General features: G+C 43.1%; 2 protein-coding genes across 8 annotated transcripts in view; one reads left to right on the top strand and one right to left on the bottom strand.

Annotated features, from left to right (window-relative positions):
• LOC118665246 (RNA-binding protein 4) overlaps nucleotides 1-8353 on the top strand; it is a 26049-nt gene extending 17696 nt beyond the window's left edge. Inside the window, exon 3 of the mRNA XM_036326517.1 lies at nucleotides 2734-8353. Within this exon, the coding sequence (XP_036182410.1) occupies nucleotides 2734-2810 (77 nt within the window). The 3' untranslated portion in view covers nucleotides 2811-8353. The remainder of the gene's footprint in view (nucleotides 1-2733) is intronic.
• Nucleotides 1414-13558, bottom strand: LOC118665247 (RNA-binding protein 4B). Of its 7 annotated transcripts, none has more exons than XM_036326522.1 (4): nucleotides 12141-13558; nucleotides 11043-11466; nucleotides 4494-5164; nucleotides 1414-2107 (listed from the first exon to the last, which is right to left on the bottom strand). In XM_036326522.1, exons 2-3 carry the CDS (start codon nucleotides 11452-11454, stop codon nucleotides 4503-4505), a joined length of 1074 nt encoding a protein of 357 aa, XP_036182415.1. In that variant the 5' UTR covers nucleotides 11455-11466; nucleotides 12141-13558; the 3' UTR covers nucleotides 1414-2107; nucleotides 4494-4502. The 7 variants fall into 7 exon arrangements, with proteins under 7 accessions (XP_036182415.1, XP_036182416.1, XP_036182420.1 ...); XM_036326523.1 differs by having other exon boundaries at nucleotides 1415-2026; XM_036326521.1 differs by lacking the exon at nucleotides 1414-2107 and adding an exon at nucleotides 2800-2931.

Genomic DNA, 13558 nt, shown 5'->3' with positions numbered 1-13558 from the left:
CTAAACCACCCAATACAGTAGCCACTAGCCACATTTGGTTAATTGTAAGATTTAAAAATTGTAAGACTATCAACTTCTCAGCTTCATTAGCCACATTTCAAGTCCTCAATACCACATGTGGCTAATTATCAAAAAAGTTTAAAGCTCAGTTTCTCAAGCCACATTTTAAATACTACAAATTGGTATCTACAAATTGGACCTCACAGATATAAAACACTTCCAACATTTCCCAATGTCATACTGGACAGTATTGATGTAGCACCGTTTTTGCAGAATCCACTGTTAAGTTAGCACAGAGGAGAACCGGAGATTTTGGTGAGGCCAGCAAACCTGTATATATTTATTTGCTTTGCAGGGTATGTTGCAGGTCAATCACAAGGAAATTCCAGTATCTTTGCTTTATTCTTTGTATACTTCACTACTAATTGGAGTATATGCACTGACAGGTTAACCTCTCTAGATTGTTGTATCCTACCCCCAAAAAGCAGGAGAAAATTTTGCTTCACCTATGTCAGGATTATTTTAAGTGTAAGGATAAAATATGTGGGGAAAATGCTATATAATTATAATCACAGGTAATGAGAAACATTGATGCCAGAGTGGAACATTAATTGGTTGCCTCCTGCATGTTCCCACCTGGGGAACCAGCTCATTACCCATGCTTATGTCCTGATCAGGAATTGAACCAGCAATCTTTTGGTGCATAGGAAGGTGCCCAACCAACTAAGCCACAGCAGCCAGGGCAGACAGTGAGAATTTACATGTCAACATCCATATAGGATACAATAAAGCTTAAGTAGGGTTGAATCTGTCATTAAGTTTATTTATGGGGATCTAAGTAATGGTAATAAAAATGTCTATAACTCTTTTTGTTAAAAAAAGATCTAGAGGACACATTTCATTGCAGAATGTTAGCATCATCAATCAATATCCTCGTTTTTCTGCTCAAAATATTAGGACGTTTCTCTTCTTTTGACCTATCACAACTATCTTATTCATTTTAGCTAAAGTTTAATCCTAGCAGAGTATTAACACCATGGGAAGAGAACTCTTAAAATAGTTTGTAAGTGAATTTAAACAAACATACACTCTGAAGTCAAATGGAATCAACCTGAAAGGTCCTTGGTCATACTCTGGCTCATCCTTTTCCCAATGCAGGGTTCTCCCCGTGCAGCTTACTTCTGTTACTACTGACCTGGGTTTGTGGAAAGTGTAGCTCTGGTTTTTAGAGAGGAGGAGCATATTTAACAATGTCTAAAAAAGCTAGTTAGCTAACTTCTCCCCATCCTCTGCTGAGGCTACAACACTTCACTAAATACTTCTAAAATCTAAATTTGAATTCATTTGAATTTTGTAGTTTGAGCACAACTGAGAAAGAATCAGAATTGTTGTAAATAACATTCACACAAACACAAAAAGATACTTAAGTGTTAGAAACGTTTATTTGTCAAAATATTTTTAAAAAATGGGAGGAGTGGAGCAAAACAAGGCTAAATTTCAGCAAATGCTGTACCACGATCACATGTCAGACATAAAAAAAAAAAAAACAAACTAACAAACAAAACACCCCCCAACCCCACCCCAGTGGTCCTAGCAATTTCAGAGGATTAGCTTCAATGTTAAATCCAGCGCTAACAGAAGAGGAAAAGGTTGCTTGCCACTAAATGGTCATTTTAAAGGCTAAGGAGATGTTTCAGGTAGACAGGAGGAAGGATTCAACTCCTATGGAAACCAAGATAAGAGGGGTTCCACTGTATAGGAAAAAGGGGATGCCAGCATAATCCTTACCTAGTGCTGCTCAAAGGCTGAGAATATAAGGAATAGAATGAAAGGCTACAGACCCTCATATTAGGAGGAAAGAAAAGTCAACTTAGAAGAATTAAATTAAGAAAGAAAACATAGTTGGTCACAAACTCCTTTGTTTACTGAAACATGAAGCAATGGAAACATCCCGGCAAAGGGGACCGCGTGAAGCAAGTTCTCATATATGACCGCAGCCCGAGGGTTCAGTCCACAATTATCCTACCTGAAAGAGAGCACAACACAAGAGGCTTACACAGTGCCTGGAGAGCAGCTTGGCTCCGAGTACAAGGGCCCTGGTCCTGTCCTGTATTCCAGGGGGAAAAGAACAAAGAACAAAACAAAACCAAGTCAGACTGGATCAAACCTACCCCATGTAATTACCCAGGACTCTTACGACTATATGTAGGAATCTACTTATAGCTATAATAGAACTAGAAGCAATCTATCTGGAAGACTGCTGTGTTGATGATAAATATGTATTTCTCATTTTCTTGCCCATTTTTTAGGCAAGACAACTTCTGTAATACACAGCTATTCTCACTATACCAAAGGGCATACAGACATTACCAAAGACTGTAATTTAATTTTTGGGTCCAGGAAAAGCAGAAGATGCTAAGATCTCAAATATGGCCAACTGCTCTATTTATTCTAAATTTGTTTCATCTTAATCTTTCACAGTTAAGTTTTCAAAAGGAACAATCACAAAGGGTATCAAGGAGTGTTTATTTACCCTCCAACATTACCTATAGGTCAGTCATAGATTTAGAATCATAATTCTAGTAGTTCCCCTAATTGACCATATCTCCCTTATCAAATCAAAAGAAGAAATCCTAAAATTCTCTAATTCTTCCATTGATGATGGAAGCTCCAGACACCAATGGCTGGGGGAAAAAAAAGTTAACTCACACCAAGCTCCTCTACTTATTACAGACAAAGGGCCAAATCTTGGTCTTGATCTGTGCCAATGGACTTCAAAAGCTGTGACGTTGTTGAATCAGTTCTGCTAGAGTGAGACCCGAAATTGGATCCCCAACAGTTCTGGAGTATTTCATCCTGGCAGCCTCATTACCATCAGGCTCCTGGGACTGCAACCAACTCAGGGTTATTCAGTCCATTTGAGGTTCACACCTGGAAGGTAAGTTTCTTTAAAAGTCATCGTTAAAAAGAGGTTAGTTGAACAACCACTGCTTGAACTCAAAATTCACTTTAAAATAACTAGGCAATATCCTTTAAAGATCACATATACTAAATATTTAACTTTGAAACATTCAAGAGAAAGAAGTTATCTGACAGATAATACCACCTTATTTTAGAGGCATATCCCATTTCATGGCAGATTCAGCTGTATTAAAAGTAAAAAGTAATGGCAAACTACACAAGTTGTTAAGGTTATCAACTTCATGCACATGAACACAGTACTGCCCAGTGGTCTCAGGAGATCCCAGTCTTGTCATGGTCTCATAAGGGTATCACTTGCCACAAGTTCATGCCAAATTTGCTTCTCACTATGAAAAAGGGCAGTTCCTACTGCTTTGTCTTCTACGCATATACCAAGGGGTAAGTTAGGAACCCTGGAAACTCAGTGGTAACTAACTTTAACTTTGCTACTAGGCCTCCCATTCAAGTGAATCTCAATTTCAAGGTACAAGGAAAACCAGAATAGAAAGTTGTCATGATACCATTTCTACTTGAAGAGACTTATCAATCTAATTACTCTTGCCCTTCTAACATCTTTGCATACATTTTCTGAAGTAGGAAAAATTAAATTCCCAGGGTCACCAGTGGGATTTTATATACATCAAAAATTACCCTGTTTATCTAGTCCTTAAATGTTCCTTTCAAACCAAACCAAACCATACAAAACTTGCTGGAAAAAAAGGGAAGCATCAGGCTGAACATGAAAGTATCACTGACTATGCAGAGATAGCTTACGTGCCCATGTACAATGAGATGCTCCAGATCAGCGGTCGCCAACCACTGGTCCGGAGGTCCAAAAGGTTGGCGACTGCCGCACCGGATTACTAATAAGGGACTTCATGGGACAGTAGCATCAAAACACTCTGATTTCAAGCAACTGTCTTATAACTAAACACCTAAAATTTATAAACTTTATTTGGCTTATAGCTATATATTAGAAGAGGTTCCTCTGATAAAGGTTAATAACCCAAGTAGTATTTTTATTAGCCAACTGGAAGTCTATAAAGGTGTAGTTAAAATTCTCACTGTGACATGCATTATTAACTCCTGAACCTGTATTCTTCAGCTTATACCACAGTGACTTTAGTGGAAAGATAATGGGTTTAGGAATCAGCCAGGCCTGAGTTTGAATTCTGGCTCTACTTCTCAGTTACCAGATGACTTCAGGCAAAGTACTTAACCTGGGGCTTAGCTCCCTTCTCTGTATAACAACATATCTTAAAGGCTTATTGTGTAGGTGAAATGATATGATATATACAGAGGGCACTTAACAAATGTTAGCTCTCTTAACTATGTTTCTGTAACCCAGATTAGCTTACACTTAAATAACAGGATTCTCACTAACAAACTCAGTTTCTTCTAACAAGTAATTTATACTTTTTGGATACTAATGTCCTGACAGCAAACAGGTGGCTTTAGCTTCCCCTCTACAGCATGGGTCTCTTTCAAGGGAACTAAATGGGATCTTTTAACCACACCTACCCCACTCTCACCTCCAGTTTTTAAAAGGCTGAATACCGCGCTCGGTCCACATACTGCTCCCGTTCATACCGGGCCATGTCATACAGAGAATTCCGTGCAGCTGCTGAAGCCTGAGACAGCTCACTGTCTGGCCCATAACCGTAGCCCTCTCCAACTGTGGGGAGCACAGCTGCAGCACGACGAATGGGGCTCCTGTCCCTTCCATAATAGGAGGAAGTGGTGGCAGCAGCAGCAGCCATAGCTGAGGTGGCAGCAGCACCTGAGTTCGGCAACAGGTGTCTGTCGTAGGGATCAACAGAAGAGTTGAGGTGACTGGTCACAGCTGTGTTCTGGACTTGAGGCAGATGGGACATGGTCTGTTCTGCGTAGTTGTATGCAGAAGCTGCTGCTGCTGCTGCCACTGCCTCATAAGAGCGAACCCGGTAACGCTTATAGTAGTCGAGTGCTCCATATGCATCGTTGTAATACATGGATTCCCCATAGCCCATGGTGTAAGGCGTGCGCACAGCTCCATACTGTTCATTATACTGCTCAGTAAAGTCTGCTACGCGACCCGTACGATCTACTGGGCACTCTTTAGACCAGTGCCCCTCCTTCCCACACCGATAGCAGCCACTCTGGTCTCCCATCCCAGGGGCAGTCCGAAGGCGGCTTGTAGACAATTGCACGTGCATTCTTTTGCCTTGAGAAAATAGATACAAGATTTATTATAACTCAGAATTCTTTATCCTCCCCCAAATGAAAGTAAACTAGTTGGCACAAAACACACATACATCCACACACACACACCTGAGATCCTGTTTCAGCAATCCCCTCCAAAAGCAGTTAAAGTTTTAATATAGATAAGAGCTAGAAAATGTGGGTCCTCAGAGACCAGTCAACACTTTCTACTTACACTAGGTAGACCGAATTTCATCCTACTTCTGTCTGCACAACTGCCCCCTGCCTAATACAGAAATGGAAAGTTTCCACTTTTTACTAAGACTGTGAGATTTTATTTATTTTAAATGGGACTATGAGATTTTAGCAATTCAAACCTGCCAATTCTTCCAAACCAAATATCCAACAAAACCTCAGTTATGCCCGATTTGGAAAGTATCTTACCAACCTCTCCCTGATTTATTCAGGGCCATTAGGCCTGAGCATTTACTGCAGCTTAAAGACCACAGCAAACTTCTGTCCATCTTGTTTCCTCCAGCCACTATTGCAGTTGTCACAAAAGGCTATGTTGGTTACACAAATCATACCTGGTTCACCATATACTTTATAAGACTCTTCAGATTTCAACCCCACCCCCACTTTTTTCAGCATGCCTACTGTGGAAAAGAATTCTATTTGACCAAGGTCTCTGAAGAGCAAAATGAGATCTTGAAGCAGTACTGGTTTCTTAGGGACGTTGTGCTCCCATGTAATGGAATAATTAACATTTCATCCTGTCATGTAGTTTACAATTCTTTATCGGGGATTATCTACTTGTTAGAAAAATGCAGCATCTGTCTAAAGTCCTCTGGGCACCCATACAAACAAGCCACATTCAGGGAATGACCAGCACCAAGGAACAGCTAAGAAGAAGAAAGTCTTTGCCCTGGGTTTGTGTACCACCAAGCCCAGACAACCTTACTGATGAAAGCATCCAAGGTCTTTAAAAGCAGTTTGAGAAAAGGAGTATTTGGGTTAGTATTTAGTCTCAAACTGCCTAAGACTTTGGAGATCAAGTCAATGCTTTTCAAATTATAGCCAAAACACAGCCAGTACAGACATAGGGAACAGGGGCTTCGCATCACTCTTAAGGGCTGCTCAGAACAAATTTCCCCCCTCCGCGATCAGCAAGTTGCTCTCTCTTCGACAGACCTTGTTCTGGATGCAGTTATGCGATAGGAGGCCTCGTGCTCCACCATCCTGTTGGAAACAGCCCGATTCAGGACGGCAGCCAGAACAGCGCCATGCACTGACCCTGAGAGGGGAGCGGGTTAGTGCAGTAATATCACTTTAGTCAAACTCATTTCTGCCCAATGTCTAAGATTCCTACCACCCCAGTTTCCAGCAGTTGCTGCCTCCAAATTTAACCTTTCTTTAGCAGAAATAAAGGTGCTCAGATTTTTACTTCTAACTGCTAGCAGAGAGGCAGTATCCACCATACAGTCACTGATATAGTCAACAGATACCAAATGGCAATAATTCTCTGAAAGCAGCATTTAGCCATCCCACTGTTTTCAGCAATTTGAATATTCTTATTCCAATTCTTAGAAGGACCACATGCTAACTATGCATAGAACAAAAACACACAGATTTTCTTCTCCAATTTATATAGGTGTAGGGTTCACTATAATTGAGACTGGAGGATTACAAATTATTTGTCTTTCAGCCATGCATGGTGACATTAATCTGTGTGACAGACATAAACTGTGCTCCAATTGTGAAGTCAGACTATCCAATATAAAAAGCAGCCAATCCAGGAAACTTAGAAATACATTTTTAAGAAAAAAAATGCAATTTAACTTGCTCTTTACTTTTAAAGATTTTGGGTGCTTTTTTTTTTTTTTTTTTTGAGAAACAAAAACCAGTGATTTTTCCTTGATGCTTCTGTTACTACATCGTTTTTATCCCTGCTCTAAAGATTGGAACTTCTAAATTTATAGGTATCTGTGGCAAAATCTACCTCTAGTAGTAACTATGAAAAGGACTTAGGTTATTTTTACTTATTTATTTTTTTACCTAGAACTAAAAGATCTGTAATAGAAGGGATAGTTGTTTTTTTTCCCCCAACACAATCTTCCCAAAGATTGTAACTATGCTTTTAATTTAAATCCCCTAAAGTTTTTATAATTGAAAAATACTGTGCTTTTCTATTATCTTAAGGAATGAGAGCAAATAAAACTGAAAGAAAAGTAAATTTTACCACTCCCCTACACTTAGAAAACATAAAGATTTCCTGAGACCTTCAAAAAATACTGAAATGCACTGCCAACATTTTTCTGAAATCTAGCCCAATAAAAGTGTTTTCTTCTGAATTCTGGAACAGAAAGGAGTATTAAAATGCTGAGGTGTGCAACCTGGGGTCCTAATTGCTGAACTCCTATCATTGCCAGGATCCAGAGGCTGGGGATGTAGCTGACACACAATAGTACTTCAGTTTAATGCTTGTTTACATATTGGGGGGAAAACACAAAACACCTGAACTCTTACATATTCCCAATTCAGCTGCCTGAACTGTTTGTTACTTAGGAAGGCTTTAAGGTTTTCCAATGCAAGCTGTTTGCTAACTCAATAGGGGTGTAGTTCACTGCTGCTGTGGAGAGGAAACAGATCCTGCTGCTTCCTTTTAGAAGTCAAACAAGTCAGAAGCCTAAATGGCAGTCATTAACATATGAAGTTGCAATAGATGCCTAAAGTGGTATTCTTAAACCGCTACCTTCATTAAATACCTGCAAAGGATTTATCAAAAAATGTGATAAATTGGTATCTGGATTGTATTTTCTGTAAAACTGCAACTTACTATCCAACTAGAGGCCCCATGCACGAAATTCGTGCAAGGGGCTTGGCCCTCGCAGCCGCAGCGGCTTGCCTCAGCCCTCACAACCCTGGCTTCCTCCGGAAGGTTGTTTGGAAGGAAGTCTGGGCTAATTAGCACATTATGCTTTTACTATTATAGATGCTAAACTTTCTCTTGTCATCTGGGGGAAAAAAAGCTGGTTATAAAAACATCTATGTGTGTAACTCAGAGTACTTCCTCCAGAGGGGTCAGGCTAAGAACATGAAAACCAAATAAAGGATCTTTCTTTCCAGTGATTACATTGTAAAAAATTTTATGAATCGTGTGTAGTCAGATATCCACTTCTTAAAGTAATTAAACCTGCGTTATTAAAACACACATTCGTCCCAAACCAACTTCCCCCAATTAAATGACTTTTATATACATATTTTGGACCCTATCTCTTTATTCAACTGTGAAGTTTCTCTGTATTTTTTTTTTTTAAACAAAGCTCATCTTAGATTCACCACATATTTTAAAATATATTTTTATTGCCTGGCTGGTGTGGCTCAATGGTTGAACATTGACCTATGAACCAGGAGGTCACAATTCGATTCCTGGTCAGGGCACAAGCACCGACTTGATCCCCTACCTCCTGCATGCCCCCCACTGGGGACCGAGCCTGCAACTTGGGTATATGCCCTGACCGGGAATCGAATTATGGACCATGGGTTGATGCCCAACCACTGAGCTACACCAGCCAGGCTCTCTGCAATTTATACCTGACTTTAACTGCATTCTTTTTACATTTTGCTTGTTACCTGTCAAAAGAGAACCCAATTTTCTCTGCCACTATTGATGATTCCTTCCCCTATCAAATGAAAATACTAAGAATATCTTTAAAGCTGTCTGAAGTGCAACAGCTTTCCAAGATAAAATAAGAATAGCTATCATGCCCAGCTGGTGCAGCTCAGTGGCTGAAGGTCGAATCATAAACCAAGAGGTTACTGGTTCGATTCCCAATGAGGGCACATGCCCAGGATGTGGACTCGTACCCCAGTAGGGATGTGCAGGAGGCAGCCAATCGATTATTCTCTCATTATTTATGTTTTTATTCCTCGCTTGCTCTCCCTCTCTGAAATCAATAAAAACATATTTTTTAAAAAAGCTATCATATTTTAAATAAGTTTCTAACCATAACAGAAACATTCATTGTTGTGAACACTCACCTTTCACCACATAGTGTTTTCACTGTCCAAACACTCTCACACATATACCTCGTTCTGGCCTCACTACTATTCCGTGAAGGAGGTACCACAGGGGTTACTAACTCTATTTTGTAAGTGGGGAAGATGGATAAAACACTTGTCCAAAGTCATAAGACTAGTTAATAACAGCAAGTATCTAAGGACTTTTGCCCTAAGCTTTAAAGAGCAGCTAAAGGCCAGGTTACCACTGGCTGTGACCAGAGATATTTGCTGCACTATCTGCAATCTCCTCTATTTGCAAACTTTCTTACCCTTTTCTGGTCAACCTTTCCTCTCCTTCCATTTCGTTTCTGTTTTCTAGGTTTAGCAGAGGGCCCTTAAGTACTTCTTAACAACTCTTTTAGTGGCACTCAAGACAAAAAATGGTGTTAATTTATGACCCTGAGAAGTGGCTGTAAATGTGTAGTTCATCAACAAAAACCTTGTAGAACAGTGCTGTCCAACAGAACTTTCTATGATCATGGAAGTGTTCCATATCTGCACTAATACAGTAGCCACTCACCTCTTGTGCATTCTGGGTGCTTGCAATGTGTGCAGTACAACTGAGAAACTGAATTTTACATTTTATTTAATTTCAATTTAATAGCTATCTGTGGACAGTACAGTTCTAGAGTTATCAGATGACCTCCTGTACCTTTATGATTGGTATAAATAACATACTATTTACTAGAATATCTTACTGGATCTCCTTAGAAGCAGGACCATCATTCCCATTCAATCTAATTATTTTAGAATTGTTTACCTTTAAAATTAAATAATAGATGGGGGAGAATACAGACAGTCCCTGACTTACGGTGGTTCGATTTTATGATGGTGGGAAAGCAATATATTCAGTAGAAACCATATTTTGAATTTTGATCTTTTCCTGGGCTATCAATATGTGGTACGATACTCTCATGATGCTGGGCAGTGGTGCCCCAGCCACAGCTCCTTCAGCCATGTGATCACAAGGGCAAACAAATGATACTCTATGGCAGTGGTTCTCAACCTTCCTAATGCCACGACCCTTTCATACAGTTCCTCATGTTGTGGTGACCCCCAACCATAAAATTATTTTCGTTGCTACTTCATAACTGTAATTTTGCTACTGTTATGAATCGTCATGTAAATATCTGATATGCAGGATGTATTTAGGCAACCCCTGTGAAAGGGTCGTTCGACCCCCAAAGGGGTCGCGACCCACAGGTTGAGAACCGCTGCTCTATGGTATAGTATTAAAAGTATTTTCAACTAAAAGATATTTCCACCTTGTGATGGGTTTATTGGGACATAAGCTGAGGAGAATCTGTAGTCCATCGTTTCTGGCTCTGCTTGAGCTGAACAAATTTGAGCACTCAAAAGACACCCCCCCCCCCCCCCCCCCCCCGTCCAGATTCACCGCCCAAATTTATAACATAGGGATTCCTCCACATGTTTTTGTTTCTCTTGCCTACCACAACCCATCATGTATGGTAGTAAAGAGTATAAATTCTACACATCTAACCTCTCAAACATAAGGCTTCCTGGCCATAACAAAAGCCAGACTTTTATCCTCCCTTCTCCCATGAGGTACTCATGCCCAGGCAGATTTAACTTCCAACAGCATTGAAATGAGTGAAGCCTGAAGGATAAAGTAACCCAGAGTTTGTGATTCTATGTAGTTGTCAACAATCTGAAAAGGATTTGGCAAATCTCAAGAATGGCAGACATACAATCTTCCTATTATTTCCAGCTAAAATAGCATGTAAGGAACCGCCCTGCCAGCCCCATGGTCCTGTGTTCTTGCCTGTCTTGACCTAGACCCCACTCAGTTCTGCCACCAAGACCCCAGAGCAGTTCACCTTGAAACTCTGTGTTGTCGAGGCCCCTGATGGCCTCGACCGCGTCCTCTGCCCGCTCCATGTGTACGAAGGCATAATCTTTCACGATGTCACATTCGATGACTGGACCGTACTCTTCAAACTTGGCCCGAAGCTCTTGGTTGGTACAAGTGGGACTGATGTTGCCCACATGCAACTTGGTTGAAGCTTTGCTCTTATTCTTGCTGGCTTCCACATTGATGTTCACCCCGTGCAGCTTGTAGTGGTGCAGGTTGCGGATGGCATCTTCTGCCGCCGTCTTGTCCTCTATGTGCACGAAGCCGTAGTTCTTAATGATGTCACATTCCAGCACCTTCCCGTACTGCTCGAAGAGTGAGCGGATCTCCTGCTCTGTGGCCTCCCGGGGCAGGTTTCCGATGAACAGCTTCACCATCCTGACGAGAGCCTGAGAGAGAAGAAACAAAATTTCCAGAAGTTAGGGGTGCAGGGGACAACCTCAGTGCGTTGCCTTTGGTTAAATCCTCCGCGTACGTTCTTGGTGCCTTCAAGACCCTCGCATAGGCGTCCGTTATTTTTTCTCAATAGAAGGGGAAAGTGTTGTTCTCAGGGAGCCGTGTGCGCTGTGTGGGGCACACAAACTGGAGGTCGGGGTCAGTATGCATTGCCTTCTCCATCATCTCTGTGAAATGAGGAGCATTTGAGTGACAGGCTTAGCCGTTTCACATCTTAAAATACTCTTTCCGGGCAGGAAAGAGAAGAGCTCAAGCAGGGTCCAGAGGCACATATCTGAGTGTCCCCGGGCGCAAGGTTTTGGAGGGAAATCTGTGTACCTCTCCTCCCTCAGGCTTCACCTTTCAAGATACTCTCAAAATAAGGCCCCTTGGGCCCCAATCCAGGACACCTCCCTACTCCCGCCTCCCCCCTCGCCCTCCCCAGCGGCCCAACCTGCAGCTCCTCGGTCCCAACAAAGGCTCGACCCGACCCCTGCCCCGCCTCCTCCCGTTGTCTTCCCCGGACCTCCCTCAGACAACCCGGGGCGGTCTCCGTCCGCTGAGGCCCGGCGTGGGCCGCCCCAGCCCGCCCTCGGGCTCCCCACACACCCACAAGACCCCCTCTTACCTCCGGGGGGCGGCGGCGGCGGGGGCGGCGGCTCCGCGTCAGAGAGACCCTACAAAATGGCGAAGGCCGCTCGAGCCTCCGCGACCCGGCCTGTCCTCGCGCGCCAGCTCACGCACGCGCCAGTGCGCGCTCCCCTCCCCTCCCCCTCGCGGGAGCCGGGCGACCAATCCCACGGCCGCATGTAAATGACTGCCCCTGGCTCAGCTCCCGGCGACCCCGACACGGGGGCGGGGCCAGCTGGTGACGGCGCTGCGGAGCAGAGGTCAGCCCGCCCCCGGCCCCAACTCGCCAATCACCACCCTGGAAGCGGGGGTCGCCGCTCACGCGTCAGAAAGGTTCCGGACGCAAACGCTGCCTCGGTGAAATCAGAAAGCCGGTGTCACTAGCCATCACAATGGGGGATGCTGTAAGGGCTGCTGAAACGGGGGTGCGGGGCCGGCAGCTGATGACAAAGTTACCTCACTGGGTCCCCTAAAAAGGGTTGCCAGCTTGGTACAACATTTTAGAAATACACATTTTGAGCAAACCTAGTCATTTTTTTGTAAAGCTTTAAACATAATTAAGATTTTTTCCATTGCAAACATGTTATTCATTGATGAGGAAGTAGAACCAAAGCCGGCAGAGCTGGGATAGCTCTAGGAGGCATTCTGTCAAGGCTCCCCGGAGTCATGTTCCGTTTGCTCACGTGTAGACGTGGCTGGTTTTCTCCCTAGCCAGGGTATGAGCTCTGTGTCCTCGCAGCACCGCGTCTGTGGTGAGCGCACCGAAGGAGTACTCGGTGCAAAGGCCCGGAGGCGGCCTTGATTCGGGTGGGGGTAGGGGCTCCACATCCACACTAAGCTGCTGGGCTAGACAACTGTGAGTCCCAGGGCACTGCGCGCCTTTAAGATTCAGCTGTGGTCTAAGGGCACCTCCTGGTGGCCAAAGGGGAGCTATCAGGCGGGTTACTCCCTGTCGCCCTTGGACAAAGAATAGACGTTTGTGGAGAGATGGACCGTTTATCTCTGAGTAGAGCGTGCCAGGGTGATTGTCAGTCACCGTTCCTCACTGTGATGGCTTCATAGAAGCTGTCCTGATACCATCAGGCACGAATTCCTGAGGCTGCCTTCTTCCTCCCCAACTATTTTGATACGTTTCTTTCACTGGGATCTTTTTGCTTCCCAACTAATTCAGAAGAGGCACTGTTCTTGCAATTCTAATAACAGTCATGCTTGTCTCCCACCTACTGGTATCTACCTCTCTCCTTCCCTTATTCTCTGGCCACTTCCAATTTCTCTCCACCCTCAAACGTTTAAAACATGGATAGGGACCTTCTTAGCTATTTCTGAAATAGCTTTCACTCATCTTCACTATACCGACTTCACAAATGGAGGCTCTGAACCTGCATCACCCACCTTTATGCACTGTGTTTTGGGTTC

The sequence above is a fragment of the Myotis myotis genome, unplaced genomic scaffold (genome assembly GCF_014108235.1).
Source record: "Myotis myotis isolate mMyoMyo1 unplaced genomic scaffold, mMyoMyo1.p scaffold_m19_p_10, whole genome shotgun sequence".
In the NCBI taxonomy this organism is placed as follows: Eukaryota; Metazoa; Chordata; class Mammalia; order Chiroptera; family Vespertilionidae; genus Myotis; species Myotis myotis.
This window is presented reverse-complemented; position numbering and strand designations above follow the sequence as displayed.

Coding starts and splice junctions, on each gene's coding strand:
- LOC118665247 (XM_036326522.1), bottom strand. CDS start 11,454: ATGGTGAAGCTGTTCATCGGAAACCTGCCCCGGGAGGCCACAGAGCAG. Junction 5,165..11,042: donor CGACAACACAGAGTTTCAAG/GTGAACTGCTCT, acceptor TATTTTCTCAAG/GCAAAAGAATGCACGTGCAA.